The sequence below is a fragment of the Acanthochromis polyacanthus genome, chromosome 3 (genome assembly GCF_021347895.1).
Source record: "Acanthochromis polyacanthus isolate Apoly-LR-REF ecotype Palm Island chromosome 3, KAUST_Apoly_ChrSc, whole genome shotgun sequence".
Classification (NCBI taxonomy): domain Eukaryota; kingdom Metazoa; phylum Chordata; class Actinopteri; family Pomacentridae; genus Acanthochromis; species Acanthochromis polyacanthus.
In genome coordinates, this window is record NC_067115.1 from 11980407 (window position 1) to 12002299 (window position 21893).

Genomic DNA, 21893 nt, shown 5'->3' on the forward strand with positions numbered 1-21893 from the left:
GAATCACCGGTGTGCAGACTGAATTGAGTGGAGCCAGAAGGCAGAGTGGACTCCTAAAGCTCAGACACACGGCAAGACAACTAGGGGACCACAAGGGACACAAGGGTTGCAGTCAAATAGGCTTTTCTTTTGGTTAGAAAAAGTCCAAAGTGAGTGGCCTTAGTGGCAGCCATGATAGGAGTTAATTGAATTCTGTAAATGTTCAGGAAAAGGTTCTTCAGTGCTTCCTTTCTTATCCTGTTTAGCATCAGATACTTGTCTGACCTTTACAAAAGGAACGGAGATAAGAAATGCACCATCCATGACAACACCCACAACGCCCACCAGTGCAGGATTATGTAGCCTAGTGTTAGTCAGATTCCTTCAATCCCACTGTTCACTTTTCCTACTGTAGCAGAAAGGTATTCCTAATATTCTAATTAATCTGAGTTATATTAGAAGGTTATTTTTCACCGGTCACTTTAAAAGATATTTTCACAACTAATTAGAGGGATAACCTGGATAGCTTAACTCCAAATCCACACAGGACAGACAGAAACCATAGTCATCAATTTATTTTCTTTTTTCTTTTCTTTTTTTTTGTTTGTTTGTATAAGTCAGGTTAAATACCACTCCAGTCAAAATTAAACACAAATATCTTATAGATGAAAGTCCACTAAATGAACAGAATCCCAAGTAAAAAACAGAAACTGAAAAAATAATTACATTTTTAGTGTCCAGATAAAGAAAATCGAAAAGTTCTTTCAATTAAGAAAAACTTTCAAAAATGTCAGTTCAAAAAAATATATTTTCAGTTCATTTTGATTAATTCTCCCATTTTAAATCATTCAGTTTGTTTCACAGCACTTCAGTTAAATTCTTTTAAAGTGGAGGTGAGTGTATATAAGGAATGAGAGTATCAGTGAGGGGTAGGAAGCTGAGGGAGGGAAAAGAGGTAAATAAAAAGGAAAAGGCAGCCTGAGCTGAGGCAAAAAAAACATTAAGAAACCTGGAGATTGGCAAGAAAAAAAGAAGACTTATCTCAGCCCTGGTCCAGCAAAGGTCCAGACATTCATGCAGTCATATGAGCAGCCAAAGAGGTGCTGGAATGAGGTGGATCCAGTTCTGCTCCTGGGACTAACTCACAGTCACAGCTTCTGAGGGAACCAGGGAACTTTCACTCCTTTGACAGGTTCTGGGTTTCAAAGCCACAATATTTACTCCAATAAAAATGACCAGAGGCTGGGCTGGTCCTTTTCTCAACTCCCACTTCCCTCTCTCATCATCTCCATGTTCCTTTGTTAGCAGCAGCTAAGGGATGTTCCTGCTTTAACACCTCATTTCCTGTCTAAATTTCCTGGCATGTGGATGAATGGGCTGCTCTGTCCTGTTTTTTTTTTAATCTTTTCTGGTACTTATAATTTTTTTCACATTGTTCCCTTACTTTATGGCAATTTCCATCAAGATCAAGGAAAATTTTCAGAAAAAAACATGAGTTTATTTTTTATTTATTTATTTATGGACTGTTCAACTGCAAGGAAGGATGTATTGACATTTTTTGTCTTTCTTTTCCACTGGATTGAAGTTAGAAGTGGAAATGTGATGTCAAATACCTCTGCGTACCAATCATAAATCTTTATATCAGGATCTGAAGGCATTTAAAAGTTTGTTTTCTTATTTTGCAAGGCAAATTATCTTTGTTTCTTTTTTGACTGTAATCACAGCAGTGCATGATTTAAAAACATTAAAACCACATTCATGGTTGTAGTATTAACTGAAAATCAACTTAAATGAAGCATGAATTAAGTAATAGAAAAAACATAAATGTTTAATATTGACCTGTACAATATTTAGAACCTAAACCAAAGCAACTAAATAGGAATTCTTATTTTATGATACACATCTGTGGTTTTTCTTCCATTACATGTCAAAAAATCTGCTGTGAAAAAAATAAATCCAAGACAAGATATTAGAACAAACACATGAACAAATGATTGAGGGAGCAGAACTGGCTCACAGCTTTTAATTCAACATATTGTATTAGAATACAGTCAGTGTGAAACCATCATTAATATGTAATCTCGTGCCGCTACAGTTCTGTCTGAAATAAGCTTCTGTCATGATGTTAAACAACAGTTTAAGGCAGTTGTAAAAGTGAGGGCGAGAATTGAGCTCTTGAACAGAGAAGCAGACACACAAGTGGAATTTCCTTTTAAATAGTAAAGCACAATATGAAAAATGTGTATGTGTGTGTGTGTATGTGTGTGTGTGTATGTGTGTATGCCGCAAGGATTCAGACTGTCAAAGTTATTTTAAATTTCATCTGTATTTTCCAGATTTGTGTCCATCTTGATGTCCTTCATATCTGGATTCTTCTGACAGACCTTGTGATGTGTCACAAAAAGGAAAAAACACAGACGACAACAGGAGAATAACTAAGCAAGTGAGTAGAAGACGGTGAGGAGAAGCAACAGCAGAAGACACATTCTTCAAAATAAGATAACACATTAATGATCGCAGCTCTGCTTGGGAGGTGGATTGTGGAAATGTAGCGCAAAGCTTCTGAAGCAGAACAAGAAAAAGACAAAGAACAAGGGAGAGTGTGTTAATATTTTCATAAAGGGAGGAGATGAACTGAATGTTCTCACTCTGTGGTAATAAAGCTCAATTTGAAAGGAGTGGAGAGAGAGGACAAATTATGGTCCACTGTGTAGCGCTGCAACAAATAATGGGGATAAATGTTGGTATAATTTTCATATCAACAATGCTGTAGAGTAGAAGGAACCTGCATACCTCCACTGAGTCTGGTAAAGGTTGCACCATCAGTGCAGTCAGTCCAAAAAAAGAGCATAAACTGCAGATTACTAGTGTTTTCATGAGATTTGTATATTTTAAAATATATTTCATTTCAAAAACTGCACACAGGCACTGTCTTCATCGACTCGATAGAAAGTTAGTTAAATTTTGAGCGTTAAAAAGTACATAAAGATTGTCGTGCCTTGGAGTTTCTTTGATAGGGGTTGAACAGGCCTGACAAAAAATCGAAGCCATGCATGAGGAAACTGTTGTGGTTCGGTCTTCGTTTGAAGTCCACCGCTGCGAACACAATAACTGCTGGTTACGTATCAAATCCGAGCACCAGAGATGATGTACGAGATGCATATGTGATGGTTCTGTTTCTCGTGTCACAGCAGTACTAGAAATCTCCATACCTGTGGAAGGAAAAAAGCAGAAAAACAATTCATGACATATGTGTTTTCTGCAAAAAATTACCTGGAGTATTAATGCTGTTTAATGCAGTGTTTGAAATGAATGTTAAAGTAGCTAACTTTAGCCGAAATGACAACTTTCCTTGCAGAAGAATGCCTCATTTGTCATGTAAAGAGAAAACTGCATTTCTTCTATATTTAGCAGTTCTAAACAGCAGCCTTTGCCGAGCTTAAGGTGTGTTGCTGTGTATTAATGTGCGTTTTCAGGGCGTGCATGACTCACTCTGTGTCATCGGCAGTGGGTGTGTTGTAGCTTTGGAACAGTGGCTGCATGAAGAGTCCCAGAGTTCCCACCACACACACCAAGATGAAGATCCACAGGAACAGACGGTCTATCACCATGGCTACGTACTTCCAGTCCTCTATGATCTGGAACCAAACCAACAGGTTCAGGCTGTTACAGGTTGTTAAGACGCATCAAATCATCTTTATAAAGTGTGTGTGGGTAGGAGAAGACATTCAGAGTTCCATTGTTTTACCTCTGCAGATCAGAAGAGCATAAGCCTGCTGATTTGTCACCTAACAATTCACCCATTTTACAGCTGATTGTTTGCTAAATCCCTGCCCCAAACGGTGATTTTGGAGGGAAATGGAGTAGGGCTTAGCTCAAAGTTCAAGTGCACTCTATTCAGAGACAGTGTTAGTAATCAAAATCTGAGTTTTATTAACTGCTACTGAGGCTGTAAGAGTTTTTAAGTATCCAAGCGCATATCGGGGTATATTTTTAACTGTGCTGCAGATGGATGGTAGCAAGAGGAAGAAAGGCAAGTTGATGAAAAACCTGCTACGAGCAATTACAGCTGCAAAACATGTAATATTTATGAAGCATGAGAATTTTTTGGAAGTTTTGGAGCCCAAGGGCACAAATTTGGGATGATGAGCTTAGTCAGGTTGTGTTTATATGAGATTATGTGCAGGGTTCTCTGAAGTACAGATGACAGATAATTGGAATAGTCACAGCAGAACAAAAGCAAACACTAGAGGGTTTAAGACATGGCCATCATTTTCTCATTCCTCCTTGTTGCATCTCTTCTATTCATTTCATTTTCTGATCCTATCACTTCCCGCTTATCCATTTTTTAAACGGTTTGCTCTCTTTACCCCTTCGTCGTCGTCTTCCGTCTTCATGTGTTCAGCAATGTATTTCACTCCCTCCACCGCCTCCACCAGATCCGCATCCCCCTGAACAGCCAAAGGCCTCCGGAAGTCGGAGAACCCACCACCTGCATCTGGTATTTCACCCATTTTCCAGCAAAACTTGTGAGCCAAGTCCTCGTTCACATAGAAAGAGTCGACATCTGTTCCGATCCCGCCAAGCCTGATGTTGGAGTAGTTCCTCTTGTCTGTGCTGCCCTGGGAATTGTTTGTGCAGAAGGTACTCTGGTTGGCATACTTCCGGCGCAGTTTGTCGCGAACATTGGAAGAGCCCGGACGCCTCATGAGGAGGAATCTGGGCAGGCGGACTAGGAAGAGGCGTTTGACCCAGTTGGGCATATAGTGGGTGGATGGGGAGCGGTGGTGCACGTTCAGGACGCACACAGTGCTGACGATGGAGAATGTCACCAGCACCATGGTGAACATCAAATATTTACCTTAGAGACAGACGTAGAGAGAGAAAAATAATGAAATGCCATAATGCACAAACACTGATTCTGCCTCGCGCTGCTTTCTGTTTTTAGTCAATTGTTACTCAGTGAGCAAATAATGGATGAGTCTCAAATAGTAGCAACAGCAACAAGAACAAATACAACACACAGGCTCTTTAATACAGAGCCTGTGCTGCTCAGCTGTTTGTTTAGCTTCTTATGCCTGAGTATTGATTTTTGTGCACATTTTTTAAATTTCTCTTACTAGGACCTGGAAATTACAAATACTAAGCATTGTCCTTCAACTGCTTGTGAATCACTGTTTCATTTTGTTTGTCATTTCAAACTATACATATTATAAAGCATTAAAAAGTAACCTTGGCTGTAGAATTCTTCATCTTAGTTTTTATACTGGTTGTGTTTTTACTACTAGTAGATAGTACAAAACTAATTAGGTCTACTAATGATTTCAGTGGGTCTAAGTTAAGCAGAATAAAGTGCAAGACATGACAAAACCAAAATGCAGTAAAACTGTAAAAATGTAATGGTAAAATGCAGATTTACAAATCATTAATTCCACCAGTGCAACAGAATCACCAAGTCGCTGTTCTTGAACCGAAATAGTTTCATTTTATGGAGCATCTCCAGACTCTTGTACTTTGATGTTCTTTTTTCATATGCCATCAATACTAGTCATCATATAATAGGCTTCTTATGTTTCTTAATAAAAGCCTTAAAGATGGGCTAATGCCTCAAGCTTTTTGAAGTGAAACATGTTCTTGAAGAGTTTAATCTGACTGATCACAGTTAAACACCAAGGGGAAAAAACTGACTTTAATAAATGAAACCAAATTTCTGTTAAAAGAGAAACTTAATGCCTTTCATTATTTGAGCCTGTTGCTGCACCAGTTGAATTTTTGCTGCGGATATGTGTACATGTACTTCAATTTATCCATAAAACAGCAAAACGCTGAGGCTGCAAGCAGCATCAATAGCAACTTAAATTGGAACCAATCACAAAATTGGGGGATGTCATTTTTATTTATCATAATATATTTAAAAATCATAAAACATTTCAAATGAAAACCTGTCAGCTTGACACAAATGTTTCAAATAAGGTCTATTTGCTGTTTAGACAATTAAATCAGACGGTACTTGTACATTTATTTGTTCATCATGTTTTACCCTGGATATAACAGTTATTTCCTATGTTCCCTAAATATTACTACTCTTAACAAATAAACATATATTTAACATAGATGCAGTTTAAAGAACTTATAAAACCCAATAGAATTGTGAAAAAGTTATTTGTTACTGTGTTAATTGTGTTTTTTTTATCATAACTTTGATGATATCAACATATGTTTGGTTTCAGGTTGTTTTATATCAGTTTATTTGATGAAAACCGGCTTAAATCACTTGCAGATATGCTGAACTCAAAGTGTTCCTATCCTTAACGTTTCCCAAGTCTACACACAGTTGCAAACAGAGAAGCAGAAACATGACTAACCTATGAGCGGCACAGCTAGAGAGGTGGGCGGCACAATCTTTGATATCAGCAGCAGGAACACAGTGAGCGCCAGCAGCACTGAGATGCACAGCGTCATCTTCTCCCCACAGTCCGACGGCAGGTAGAACACCAGGATGGCCAGAGAGGTGATCAGCACGCAGGGGATGATCAGATTTATGGTGTAAAACAGAGGCTTCCTCTTGATGACAAAGTCATAGGTGATATCCAGGTAGGTGATGTCATTGGGGTCCTCGTTTTTGCGCGCCGGCAGCGAGACAATGTCCCACTCTCCGCTGGGCGTGAAGTCATCTCGGCTGGCGAAGTCGCTGGTGAGGATGAGGTCCACCTCGGTGTGGTCGTAGGTCCAGGAGCGGAACTTGAGGGTGCAGTTCTGCTGGTCGAAAGGGAAGTTCTGCACCTCAATGGCGCAGGCTGACTTGTAGATCGCTGGGGGAAGCCAGAAGATGTCCCCCGTGTTGGAGACCACGGCGTTGCAATAGAAGGAAACCTCGTACACGCCGTCAGCACTGGGCAAGTTTGAAGATGATGGAGATGAAAGTCCATAAAAACGCAAAATTATTGAAATGACCCTTCATTTTTGCAATTACAATCAACATGTAAGGTTGTGGTTCAACAATATATTATATAAGACATATGGATCTTGTAATCATGGAGACAGAATTGACCTTTGGCCATTTTGTTGTCATGATAACAATGAGACTTCATTATGGTCAGCTGATGTGATAAGAAACTCAGAGTAATCACTAATGTATTTCAGGAAAAGCCATTCAACCGCCCATTACAAATAGTAATCTTCATTAGGGTCGCGGGGGGAGGGGGCTGGAGTCTATCTCAGCTGACTTAGGGCAAAAGCAAGGGACACCCTGAACATGTCACCAGTCTATCACAGGGCCACATATGCACTCTAAACAAACACACCTACATTTACACCTACAGACAACTTAGAGTTACCAGTTAACCTGAGCATCTTTTTGGACTGTGGGAGGAAGCCGAAGTACCCGGAGAAAACCCACACATGTACAGGGAGAACACACAAACTCCATGCAGAAAGAAACCAGGAAGAGGGAGACATGAACCGGAAGGTGGAAGTGCTAACCACCAAAGCCAGTGTGCAGCCTCAGTAAAAGCCAGATTTGGTTAAATTAAGAGAAAGAATGCAAGGACCGATAAACACAAAATCCCCTTCGAAAAGCACTTTTAGTACTTTTATTTTCTGATATACTGTAATCCATTAATATGAGGCTACTACATGCACGGATTGTAAGAGGTATGATGTGTTCTTTAATACACTGAGGAGCAGATTGGATTCCTCTTTGGTGGGATTTCCGTACTTACTTATTATATAGCACTATATCAGGAAGCCAGATGTGCTTAGACGGTATTCTCAGTTTCTTGATGCCTCCATATTTGTCTGGGTCCCATCTCAGCCTGTAGTCATTCCACTCCTGCAGAAAGAGCATCACAAACTCCATTACTGAAATCTCACCAACATAGTATAGTGTACATGCAGAGTATTGTATGTTTTTCACTGTACTGTACCTGAAACAGCCACAGGTTGGTCGTCATTATCTGCTCTCTCTCATTCTGCAAGAAAACACCGTGTAGCTTTTTTAAGCCAGCAATGATAATTCATTTTATGTTGTCTCCTGGCTTAGATATAGTAAAGGTTAAAGGCATTATGGAGGATGTTTTTTTGGTTTAATTTGTCTGATTCACATAAAATGAATATACTGACCTTTAGTGGACTTGTATGTATGGTCTCTAAAAGAATAAAAAATAAAATAACTGTGGACATGGCAGGACCTGAAAAACATCAGCCAATCAAAGCGCTCGGACCGAGGCGTTTGGTTTGCTCCCTTTCCTGTCAATCAAAAATCTTCCGGCACAGGCCAAGTTACGTAGATTACGTATGCCTTGGACTTACGTGTTTTCTGTATGTGTTGCTTTGGTATAGCTTCGTAGTTAGCTGGTGACTTGTTTTGCTCATCTTTTTTTTACATAATGGCAGATAAAGATCCAGGGGGAGCCAGCCGTTAAAGAAAGCTTCACGAGTGCTACGGAAGTTTCTGGAGGGGGGCGTTTCTTCGTAAATGTTAAGAGGGGGTAGGTTAGAGGGGGGTGAGGGAGAGGTTGTATGTGCGCATGCGCATGCTACGTTCAGAGTCGTAGGAAATTAAATCTCCTCTAATGCCTTTAAATCCAAATACCAAAGCACACCTTCAGGGACCGGTAATCATAAATATTTTTTTGGGGAAAATAACATACTTTCGAACAATTTTTCAGATGTCACAAAGGTAGAAATTACAGTTACTTTGACATTGTGCTGTTCAATCTGTTTGCATATATCATTCGTGCAGGCTAAAGGTACTTAGGTTATATTTATGGATCTCAGCCAGTCCATTTGCTATGACATACAAGATAAACCAGGCCTAAACTTAGCTTCTCAGTGACTTTTTCATTTGTTTCCTTTGCCAGTGGAAGATGGGGAGTTGTGGCTAGCTTTAGGGGAAATGTTTTTGCCTGTCACTCTAAAGTCGCATTATTTACAGCAGACTTGCAAACATTAGCCACTAGAATGCCTCTATTTAGCTATGTTCTATTTTTCTAACTGGACAGTGTTTGAACCCAGCTGGGCAGCTACAGCCAACCAGAGGAGCTACGTTAGATGTTAATAGTTTGTGAAAGTCTTGAATTTGAGGGCTGTTGCACCACAGTGTCTCAGATTTCTACGTACAAGTGTAAACAGAATTTTGGTGGCTCAGTGGTTAAGACTGTGGGCAATTCACTGAAGCACAGGTGTAAATAGTACAATTATCAATGGCTGATTCCTGTTATTTTTTTTACATGCTGGCTCATTGTGAGATGGTAACACCTTATGCCTTATTTAGACACTCTCTATGTCAACAACCATGATTAACCAATAGACATGATAACAGTTGTTTTGCTTCAACGGATGCAATAAAAGTAAAGAGTAATTAAGATGTCAATAAAGTGGCCTTCATGTACCCACAATGTGGTGTGAAGAGGTCAAACATAAGTGGAAACGCCTTCTTGTCATATTGCACTTATTGGTGATGTAATTTTGTATGAGAATCAGATATACTTTATATCCCTGAGGGGAAAACTGCTTAAATATGCATCATCACTCAAGACAAGTCAGGCAAACTATAAGCCTTCAATTTTTCTGTAACATTTTTGACTCTTCATGGAAACATAAAGTGCTCAAATACCAAACAAACATGGACTCTTCATGTCAGCTGTGTTCTTCAGTGTAATTGACCCCGTATTAAATGGGCAGATTAGGTACAGGAGAAAAGTGTGATAAATCATAAACAGCTGTTTTATGGCCTGTACGTGCACTAAGTGACAACTTTTATCCGGTTTAAGCATCGTGAACCTGCTGCAGAGAAATGAAAACTTGATTCAGATTCAGCTATTATATTTGTGTGTAATTCTTTTATGGCTACATCAACTACAAAGGTTTTAAAGCAGATATCTTGCTTATCAAGGCCCCAAAGATTCTGATGTGTGTATGTAACATTTGTGCATATACTCACTACGCTGATGAGCTGAGATAGAGACACCTGGATGGAGATGGTGACCTGCTGGCTCTTATTGACGGCTGGTCTGATCAGTTTGTTGTAGCGCTCAGGGCCCAACAGGTAGTTCACCAGCCGCTCCTCTGCATTCTCTGCCCTGCTGCCTACAGAAATTAGGAAAACAGTTCTCAAAAAGTGCTGCAAACCTTAGAATGCATCTCAGTGTGAAGTCTTTATAATACAGACATGCTTGCATCTAAATTCACTATTCTGCTTGAGAAGAACACTAGCAGTCAGCCAGTTATTAATGTCATAAATAAATGCCATGTGTTTGTCCTGGAGCAAACCATAACTCCAGTTGGAGGGGTAGCGTGTCTCCTTTTCGTTTTAACACTAAAAGCACACACAGAAATGTCACCGTATCCTGTGTGTGTGCGTTTGTGTATAAACAAGTTGGCCCTAAACGTAGCAACATCACCAAAGAGCATTAAGCCTGGATCGCATGTTCTCAGTAAGTGTCTGGGTGTTTGAGTCTTGCAGTTTGATGCTTTACTGCAGGGTTTTAGAGCAAAAGAACAAATACAAATCCAGTCATGCATCCATCCCTGTGAGACGATCCCTGAAGCATTGTGTCTCCTCAGCCCTAAATTATTGGTTATGTAAAAGTGATTGTATGAATAAGTCAGAAGCAAAATGCTTTTGACCCACTCTGTTGGCTCCTGCTGCCATTAAGTCCACATTGTCAAACAAACTGACGACGGTGCAGTGAATGTTTCATATCTGCACTGTTTCCTCCTCTGTGCCACATGAATTGTCTGTTTTTGTAAGATTACATGCAGCGAAGGCTCGCTGAGCGTGGATGGTCTGTTTTTTCTGCAGCACCCTGCTGGTTCATTTTTTCATGTCAGCATGAACGTCAGTGGATCCAGTTGAAAGGAGGCAAGTAAATCTATTGGAGCAAAATGAAATATCTTCAATCGTCAGTTTATTTTAACTTGTTAGGGATAAATGGTTTGCCACCAAGCACGAACCGGAAGAATCTCTGCGTGAGAGAAACATACTGGTTAAAATGAAGGTTAATCTAATTATTCACATTTGTTTTTCATCTAAAACAGCTCTGTACAACTCAGTGGACTACTGAACAAGAGCAGGAATGAAGGGAATCTGGTCCAGAGCCTCCATTCAAATTAATGTTTCATATTTCTAAACGGCAAATGAATCAAGCAACCAGAAAAAACACGAAAGAGAAGGAATAAAACTACAAAGACGGAGAAAACAGTGGCAGAATCCCAAAAGAGATGTAAACCAATTAAAAAGGATGCAACATAAGCACATACAGATCAAAACAACTGCAAAAACATTCAAAATAACTACAGATTAAAACTGAGTTAAACGACACGCAATGAACATGAACAGACAAACTATTGCAAAAAAAGACAAAAATCTGCAAGGAGACACAAAAGGATCACAAAGATTCAGTTTCATTTGTATTCGTTTTGTGTCTCCTTCAGTTTGAGTGTAAAACAAAAGACCGAGGACCTTTTACATGTCTGTGTAATTTTTTATAATCCATTAATGACTCAATGACCTGTGGTAAGTGCATGGACATATGGTAAGGCTTTAGATGACAGCACGCAAATTACAGTGTAATATTTTAATAAATACCAGGTGTCAATAATGGAGCTTATACTGGAACTCATACTGTCACATACATGAAGCAATAAGGTTTATATATTTAACATTTCTAATATTTACACAGCACACTAATGTTTTATTCTGTGTAAAGACAAAAAGAATAGATTTTAAAAATGTTGATTTTGCAATGAAAGCAATTGTGGTAAGTTGTCTCTCTACATTAATTAGCTTCAGACTGTAACTTAGCTTAGCATAAAGACCGAAAACAAAGGGGAGCGGTTAGCTTGGCTCTGTCTTACACGGGATTCATCATCATCATCATCATCATCCTTTACACCAAGTGGTGTGTAGGGCAGCAACAAAGTTCCTCCACTTCTGCCTGTCTTGGGCCAGCCTTGTCAATGAACTCCAAGAGTGCTGCATGGCCTCCATCTCACCCTCTACTGTTCTTCTCCATGTTGTTCTTGGTCTTCCTCTCTTTCTTGTGCCATCTGGGGTCCAGTGCAGTGCTGTTCTTGTGATTGACTGTGGGTCTTTACGGAGTGTGTGTCCAATCCATTTCCATCGTTGCCTTGTGATGATGGTGCCCTGTTACACGGGATTATGAAGCTATTTTTTGGCCAGGAACAGTAACTGGTTGCCTAGCAGCTGATCTCTGAAAACAAACTTTATTGGCATTTATTGGATGCTTTACTTGAATCTATGACCAATTCTTAAGGTAACATGACTGTGATAAATCCTACTTTTGTTGGCTAACACTATCATACTCAGTCTGGACACTCTGGGAAATAATCATCAACAGCAGAGCCACTCATGTGTTCTCCTTTATTACATATATTCTTCACTGTCAAAACACGGTACCCACATTACCCACAATGCAACCTGACTGCCTGTAAACTAAATGTAATCTGTTCAGAGATTCATGAGTAGAGCCTCAAGTAATGGATTGCTTTCTTGTAATTCTCACACCATCTGATTATGTTTTTTATAATTAAATCTGAAATCTTTCGATTAAGGTGGCACTGACTCAAATAGCATAACTTAAAGCTGTTTATCAGATTCCTCAAATCTCATTCTGGAGTCATAAAAGGCTTTATACAAGTTTTTTTCCACATATCCTCAAGACCTGTAAACGCATACTAATGTGGGGTGCTTCCCCATAAAGCTAGGGCAGGCGGTATTTTTGATGTCACTGGGCAAAAATAATAGTAATAACCTTTAAGGGTATTGTAATTCAAGCAGCTGAAGAAGAAACTTGATTTTTGCCCATTATCTTAACTCTGTTTTCAAGACCAAGAAGTTTAGCTTATGTTAGAAGATTTTGGCCAATCACAGGTCTTAATGGAGTGTGGGCATCATTGTTACTGGCTGTTCAAATGCACATTTACATGTATGTCCATCCAGATGGAGGAAAGCCCCACTCAGTAGAAAATCCAGCAGAAAAAGTTGCAGCTTCTGCATTGGTGACAACTGCCCACACTGCAAAGTGAGCCCAAAGAAAAGAAAGCAAATCTGACAATAAGTGCAACTGAACCATGTCAGTGTCACTAAAGCAGCTCCTGCACAGGTTAGTTTTTAACTCATTTTCCATGTAATGCAGTATATCTATGTGTTCTAGATGGTTGCATTGTGTAGGCACATGTACCATGCAGGCTGATGATTAATGGCTGCGTTCAAAGTTGCTAATAGCTTAGTTACCTCCATCTCACGGATGCAGCCACGGCGAATTAAATTTTAGGTTTATGTTCATGTTGACATTTAAGCTTGTGTTGCATGCATGTGTGAAGAGCTAACACATGTCTATGCTCATTCAGTAACGGACTCAAAACAGAAAAGCAAAAGAATGAGTAAGAGGAGGGTTGAAATTCTTAGTAGACGTTTTGACTTTTGCAAATACGTGACTACAGTTTTAAGTATAGGTACAGTCCCTATAAGAAAATGTTGGAAAAAGGTTCCTTATTAAGTCCAGAGTATGTGGACTGTAAAGTGAAGAGGCTCCTTCTCCATTTTACAATCCGAGTACAGCATAGCTTCCAGTAATTTCCATACTGTTGGTTTCGAAATGCAAAATCGAATGAGAGTTTTTTAATGTTAATGCTTTACAGCAGCTTCACTTAAAACGCTGATGTGACTGCGGACTAGTACAAAATATCATCTCGTAGTACAACGTCCAGTCAGAGCCTCAGGCCTTCGGGGAAATGCAAACACTCACAACAACATGGTGGAAAACACAGAGAAGTGCTGTGCGCCTTCTAGGTGTATTATACCCTTTAAATCATTCAGACCTCAATTCCAGGGAATCTTTGCCTTGATGGATGCTGAAAAATAATGCTAGACTATGTTGCCTGTCATAGCTGATCTTCGTCAGAGTCCCGCTGGTTTTGCAGAGATGATACAAATGCTGACAGTTCAAATTTTGGTAGGTTTTTGGCTTTATGAATTTTTGTTTTTAAAGAACTCCTGCAGTGTAAGTCTGGCTCAGAAGCTAAAGCTAAAATCTAGTTCTCAAACTAAATCATTTTTTTCAGGAGTACAGTATACAAAACTTAACACACCACAGAACAAAACCTGAATTGAGGTCAGGTTAATAAAAGGAACTTCTTCTTTTAGGACAGTGAGACACCCAGTCCAAGTGTTTTGCCTAAAAGACAGGCGATGCTGCGTTCTTGGTAGTTGGGTAGGAAATAGCCCTCTGTAAATTATTCAGAGGGCCCATCTGCTTTTACGTATGAGTATTTTAAGAGTATGAACACTGCACACTCAACCTGCAGTAGAAGTCTTTCCAAAGAGTGTGGTTGCCAAACTCAGAAATGCAAACAAACGTCACATCCACCTCTTTCCTGTAAGGATTCTCTGAACACTATGAGTCAGATTTTACAGGATTCAAACAAAGAAAAAGGAGTTTATGTAAAACAACTGCCACTATGCCTTTTTTAGGAAACTGATCCAAGCCTCTGGAAAGCTGACATGCTATTTAAAGGAAAAAATAAAGCTACAGAGAGGAACTACTGTATCTACTACTGAGGGCAACAAAGGTCATGTCCTTGATATTCCTTATTGATGTTTATGTGTGGCAGCAGCTACAGCTTGAGGAGGAGTGTAGACTACAAATACACACAAATTACACAACAGTGGGTTATTTAAGACTCTGGTTTGCCTATGAGTACAAATTAAGTGAATGCAGTTTTTTAAAGGTATTTTCTGATATATGGACAAGGGTTTAAAATGTCATTCTAACTTACACAGGGGAAGAAAATGGTCATATGAATAATTAAAAAGGGAGTAAAATACATGAAAATACAACAGAACAGATCAGACTATTTTGGTGAACAAACCATTCCTTGTTTCCTTGTGATGAGACTTTAGTAATGAATAATCCACACTAAAGTTCTGGCTATGCTACTAGACAATTTTTAAAATACAGATTGATATGAAATTATCACCAGTTTAGTTCTTCGGATTTTGCAATAATTGCCTTAAATGTTGTCTTAAAAGATCCTTGTGAATATTAAACACTGCAAAGAAATATCAAAAAATACCAAAAAGTTACTAGTAAATTTTACTCACTTATAATAATTAGCATAAACCATATCAGCGTCTGCTGTTAAAATAAAATCTAATTATCTCTTGAGAGCAAAGAAGCATCTGAGACAGCCTGTAGCCCAGCCTTTGGAGTTAATTTCAGATTGGGTTGTGCCTCCATTGATGTTAGCAAGTTACATGCACAGTTCAGAGAGACTTAATCAAATCAACTTCCTCTTCAGCTGGAGGTGGGGGGGGGGGGGGGGAGTGAGAGAGAGAGAGAGAGAGAGAGAGAGAGAGAATATGGTGTTCGTTTTAAACTTCGTTTTTTTCAAAGATGTCTCTGCGTCATGGTGAAATGATGTGTATGTCAGCACCATGGACAGCGTCTGTTGCATTAATAAGCTACACCTTTGGAAAACAGTTTCATGTTTTGTGCATCACATGCCGCATCACCTACATAAACATTACTAAATGTAGAGAATATAAAGTAAACTCACTTGTGAGAGAGAGAATGAAAAGCATAACAGCGGTGTTGGTAGTCATCTCCTTTCTGCTTCACCGTGTAAAACTTGCTAGTTTCTTATACAGTCCCCCAAAAAAAGAAAAAAAAGAGAGAAGACAAAGAGGTCCCTTGAATGTGAATGATGGAAATATACAACATGAATCTCGTAGTTTCTTTGTTGCCACATTCACTGGTCCGGTGTCTTGTCTTGGAATTTTACGCAGCGTAAAAAGAAACTTCAGTGGCTCCAGTAAAGAGGCTTTCTAATGTTAATTTCCCAGCGACAACGTGATGCCCCGTTGATTCACAGCGTCCTGCAGGAGTTGTGTTGTCCATTTTGCGGCTCGGCATCAGCAACAAACCAGCCGCTGTTCCTTTTAAACCGCTCTCGATCCAAATCCAGCGGTCCAAATGAGTGTCAGGTTGTTGTGGTCCAAAAGAAGAGAAGAGAAGTCCGCGTTAAACTTACTTCTCTGTGTATTTGAAGCACCGGGGTTCGCCTTAAGTTTGTTCTCCTCCTCTGATGAAGCGCAAAGAACTTACGAAATTGGCGCAGCTGCTGAAACCAGCGTGCACAGCCTGCCCGCTCGTTTTTTCCACGAACCCCCGTGTTGCCCGGAGGAGAAGCCAGAAGGAGAAGCAGGAGGAGAAGCCAGGAGGAGGAGGAGGAGGGATCGGAGAGGGGTGGTGTTAGCAATGTGCTCCTTGAGCTTCGGAGTGGAGAAGATTCACGTCACGCACGGATGTACAGCTGTCAGTCTGCTCCAGTTGGCCTCTATCTGCCAGAGGTGCTCTAACAACCTACTTCTCCTGCCACTATATGAACCCAAACAAACAATACATGGGGGAAAATGATAAATTACACATGACTTCAACCAGAAAATAGGATTCTGTACACCTATGTAATGGAATAAGAGGCGTTTACTGTCTGAAAAACATCACCACACTTGTTCTAATGATGGCTTAGATAGCATAAAGTGTGATGAGTTGTAACACATTGTTTAAAACCAGATGGAAAGCAGAGAGCTGACAGCACAAGCAAGGAACATTATGTTATACAGAATCAAACAATAAAATAAAATTAAAAAGTATGTAAGACTTTCTTTTCAGCAATTCAAGCACAGAGTACATAGGTGATGTGAAGTTTTCTTTAGCCCTGAATCTGGAGACCTCTTAAACTTCCCAGAAAACACACACAGTTTCATTGTTTTATCATTTGTTTGTCATCGCTATCATATTTGTAGCTAAGCATGATTCTGAACTGTAGTGTCATATTTGAGAAGCCACATCTGTGAAATACGATTCAGTACAATCACATTCCACATCCACGTTCTGTGTTTGGTGTGAACCTCTCCGAATCCAAGATGAGCCTACTTGTGCTGCTGTTATTGGAGTTTTTGAAATATTTGGTTATGAGAGGTCTCACGTAATCACTTCATATTGAAATCTTTATACTACAGGTTGTAAATACTGTTTCACATTTTCTGTATGTGTTGTTTCTGGATCTATGCAGGCTGTTTGTTTTGTGTGCCCTTGTCTTTTTGACCCTTTTGCGCCTATAATGAGGGGGTCTGGTGGCCCTGATGTGCTGTAGAGAGCAATTTGCTGACATGGTTTGGGTCCCCTCTTTCCCTCAGACTTAATGATCACTGCAAACCATTACAAAGCTGTTCTTTGTCCTATGGTGAAACAACTCTTTCTGTGATGGAGTGGTCTCTTCCAGGAGATGCTCCCATCCACAGGGCACACAGGGTCGCGGCTGCTACGGCCTTCACGGTCACCAAATGTTAATCCAAGTTGAACACAACTATGGAAGATTTCAGAACAAATGTTTTTTTTGTTTTTTTCAGAATTTAGAATCACTTTATTCATCCCCGAAGGGAAATTCAAATTTTAGACAGTTCTCTGCACCACCACCATCAAAACAGGAATTTCTTTTGGAGGCATGTGGCTCCATCCCTCCAGTGGAGCTTCACAGTCCTGTAGAATCAAAATAGAGGCACAGTAAAGTTGTTTTGGTGTCATGTGGTGGCAGCATGCATTGCACATATTACATCTAAAAATGAAGTCATTATTCTAAAGAAAAACATTTATAGGAATACTACTGGCTGATTTTGAAATTGTATTATTAATCCTTAAGCACAGGAATCATAAATAGAGAAAATAAAGCAATACAGTTATCTTTTTTGCACATTTTATGTTGTTTATATAATACATTATGTTACCTTGCTCGTTCTCAGGCAATTGATTTGTCATTACTCCACACTGGCAGCACTTCTATTACTTTCTATGACTTACAATCTCTTGATTACACCTGCTGCTAATTTGGCTTGTAACATTTACTGCCTACTGACTTGCAACATTTTTTTAATCTATATGTCGCTGTTTACTGTTATACATTTAAAAAACACCAAGTCCAATTCCTTATATGTGAAGGTCTATTTGGTAATAAAACACTTTCTGATACTGATTTTAAAGCCAATGTTAATAAAAGAGAAACATGGGGAATCAGCAGCACATCCTGCCAAATGGTCACCAAGCCAGACAGTGATCATACATTCTGCAATTTGACCTCGGTGTGAACTGCATCAGCAAAAATTGGAATCTTACTGTTCAAAATCACAAAAATGTGAGGGCTGGAAATTGCTCCAGGTCCTGATTTATGTATTTATTCATTATCAAACATGGCGAAGCTGCCTTTAGCTTCTGTGCTGCTCAAACACGAAACAAATTGCCAGAAGAGCAAGAAGACTTATAGATTGACCTGTTTATCATTGCTTTTCAATAATTTAATTAGTTTTATTTTGTGTGCTTTTGCTTGCTTGTTTTCATTGTGTTCTGAACTTTTCCTTCTGCATTCGATAAAGCACTTTGGGTTGCGTTTGGGCATGAACAGTGCTATAAATTTGCCTGGTTTTGCCTTGCCAGCAGGCCATCTACCTTGAACTTTCATGATAATTTTCTATTTCCCTTCAAAATGTGCACTATTATTCCTTTTCACTTTCCAACTGAATGTGCAGGTTTTGTTTTTTAACAGAAACATTGCTCTGTGGAGAAGCTGGTGCCTGTGGTTGATCTTGTTTTCCCATACCGTCTGCCTCAAGTCCCCTATACATAAGACGCAGTTGTGGGGCATATATGTGTGGGCTTGCTTTTTATACTTGTGTGCATGATGTGAGTTTGGCTCACACAAGAGTATTTTTAACCAGTGGACTGGGTGCATGGCTACCACAGTAAGAGGAGAGTCATGTTGCGGACCACTCTACTGCAGAAGTCACAGTGAAGAGACAGAAAAGCTTTGGTGTGAAGGCAATAATGCGGAGAAGACATGAACATACTGCACCACTTTCTAGACATTTCTGCTTGTGGCTCATGAATAAACCACTCTTGATTCAGTGGATAGCAATCAGAAGCATGGATTCGTCTTATCTAGGTGGACGAAGAGTGTTTGTTACTCCTTGTTTAGCATTTTTCCATGTTTTTTAAGCTACTTTTGATGCAAAAGAATTTGAATGCATGCATGTATATTATCCTACAGACAAAATAATCTCCTAAAACAGAAATGATTGTCAAAACAGAATTAAAATAAACAAATAAATACATAATTTTTTCAAAAAATGACAAGATATTTACCTCACAGCCCTTATTGATGTGGTTAGCATGGGCATGAATCCATCACGGTCCAGGCCATATAACACATTACTCCCTTACATGGCCCAGTGGAGATTTCAATCTGCCATAATGGAAGAGAGTGTCTGCTTCAGTCAGGTTAACTGGCACATGGGTGCCACATTTTACAGCGATTCACAACAGCCTCCCTCACTAACTCTCCTTCTCCATCACTGCCGCTGTCCCACACCGCCGGCTTTCAGGCTGATAAATAAAAAGTGCTGAATTACCTGCCATATTTATGTATTTATGGTCAGGACACAATATGATCAATAAATCAGCATATTACACAGAGGAGGAGTTACACTGTTAGAGCTCTGTATTTGTCAGTTTTTAATCTGTGTTTATTCAGATATGGTCCATTTAGTGGTGGAAGATGTTGCTGAGCCTGCAGCAAAAAACTTTCCTTGCCATTCATAAGCACACACCTGAGAGTACTAATGGTAGCAGCTCCAGTGGAGAGATCAGCTGGACTGTCAGTCATTATCACAGAATCCTTCTTTCATTTCATTTTCAAATGAAAAAGATGACATTCATAAAAAAGGGTCTTTCTATCTCAATTCACCAAATGCCCCACCCAACAAGAGTCTCCCCCACGCCTGACCATCTTCAAACTGAAGACGTTTTACAGGGTGAATGTTGAATGAGTTGATCATGTGTAGAATCCAGGGTCATGGGTAACATTAGTCTTTGAGTTCAAAATTCTCAAAGACAGGGGGGTCATGTCGATTTCTGTGCCATTTTTTTTTTCAAGCCAAATCTGGAGTTTTGCAGGTTCATTGATGTGTACATACTGGCTTCAATGGTCTGGTAAAACAATACAAAGCAGTTATATGATGATGCAAATTTGGTTAAATAATAATAATAATAATAATAATATTTTTTCCATTTTTTTACCCCAAAAATTCTGTTTTTCACCCTTTTTTCCTCTGATTAGCACTAATAGGAAATTTGCAAATGTAGAGTATAGTGCCAATCAAAGGCATACTTTATGAGAAACAAAATAGCCTGCTAAGTTTCAGGATTGTTGCTACATTATTCCTCAAGTTACGGCACTTCAAACTCTGCTCCACACACAAAAATCAGCATGACCCCACCCCCCTTTGAGAATTTCTTACTCAAAAATAATAAAAAATAAACTAATAATGCCTATAAACATAGATGTTATACATGTTTAACTTTATACATATGCACAGAAAACCAATCTGACTAACATGAAGTGGTCAGGCGTGATTTTTTTTTTTTTTATGATTTCATAAATTGAGGTGGAATGACCCAAAAGAAATATAGAAATGTTAAGCGATTTTCATGAATAAACTTGGTGTCTAGCTTGACATTTGTACCAAAAATTAGAAGACTTCACCGCCTGCAAAAAGCTTCAAATAAAATGTGGCATAGATGGAGTAGCAGAGAGTAACTATGCAGTCCAGCCAGAGTAGTGTGTGAGTCTGGATCCCAGTGCATAGACCATTAGGGTTGTGGTAGCAGGATAAGCAGACAGCAAAGAGGCTGTAACAACCATGAGATGCATCCTTGTATGAGATGTAATGATGGCCTAGCAGAAAATGTAAAGTAGGCGCTGAAGGTGTGAGTTTAAATGGAAAGTAACTACAGCAGACACAAGGCAGAATCAGTGATAGTGACTGAGTGGAAACAGTCTGACAGGTCGGCTGAGCTTTGATTGATTGTTTTCTAAAATCAGCCCGAGATCCTGAAAAGGAGTCACTGTGGGTCCACGAGTTGTAATGCAAAGGTTATGTGCAAGGCAGAATCTTCAAGGGAGTCAATGTGTCGTTCTCAGAGGGAATCTGAGGCTGATTGGCTTCCATCCAACAAGATATACAACTCAGCCTGAGGGCTGGGGGGGCTGGGAGAGAAAAGTAGATTTGAGTGTCATAGGCGTAGCTACTAATGATAGGTGTGGGATGTTGTGATAAGGCAAACTGGAGTGAGAAGCAGATGGTGTCTAGGACTGAAGCCTGAGGGAATCCTGCGCTCTCCTTCACGTACCTTACAAGTGTAGTCGTACAGATTGAGCACAAGATCACCAATTAATTACATCCCACATTTTATGTTGTTTTTCAACACTATTTTTTTTTTTTTTAAAAATCAGGGCATTATTTGTATTTATGAGGAAAACATTGCTGCACTGCCAAACCTCTGTTTTCATCCTACATCTCCAGTTTTCTGTATTTCCAGTTATTCACATTCTCTGTGTTTGAACCAACATCAAAAATAAGTAATAAATATACAAATGGGTTTTTACTGATATGTGCATCCAAATTGTGCTGTTATGCAAACAAATGTGCACATGTATAATTTCCTGTGACTTATTTTTATTGTTGTTTTGTTCGCAAGTTCAAATTAATTTTTTGTCATTGTGAAAATCTGATTACCAAGAGTCCAGGGCACCAACAAGTCATAAACAGGTCAAGAATCTCAGTGCAATCATGGATGAAGATCTACATTTCAGCAGCCATATTAAAGATGTAACAAAAATCCTCATTCTGGCAACATAATACCAAACTAAGACACTGTGGAAGATTTAGAAAAACTCAGTCATGCTTTAATAAAGAGTAGATTACTGTAAGATCATAACAAGACCATTAAATATTTGCAACTCATTCAGAATGTTGCTGCTACAATTCTAACAAACAC

At 39.3% G+C, this 21893-nt stretch overlaps 1 protein-coding gene across 1 annotated transcript; it reads right to left on the reverse strand.

The window, feature by feature from the left end:
• Positions 1-1973: 1973 nt before the first annotated feature.
• On the reverse strand, positions 1974-16389 carry LOC110963394 (neuronal acetylcholine receptor subunit beta-2-like). Its single transcript, XM_022211756.2, has 8 exons — positions 15562-16389; positions 9923-10068; positions 7905-7949; positions 7701-7810; positions 6345-6871; positions 4350-4840; positions 3472-3617; positions 1974-3191 (listed from the first exon to the last, which is right to left on the reverse strand). The coding sequence occupies exons 1-8, from the start codon at positions 15605-15607 to the stop codon at positions 3176-3178; spliced, it is 1527 nt and encodes a 508-aa protein (XP_022067448.2). The 5' UTR covers positions 15608-16389; the 3' UTR covers positions 1974-3175.
• Between the last annotated feature and the right edge of the window lie 5504 nt (positions 16390-21893).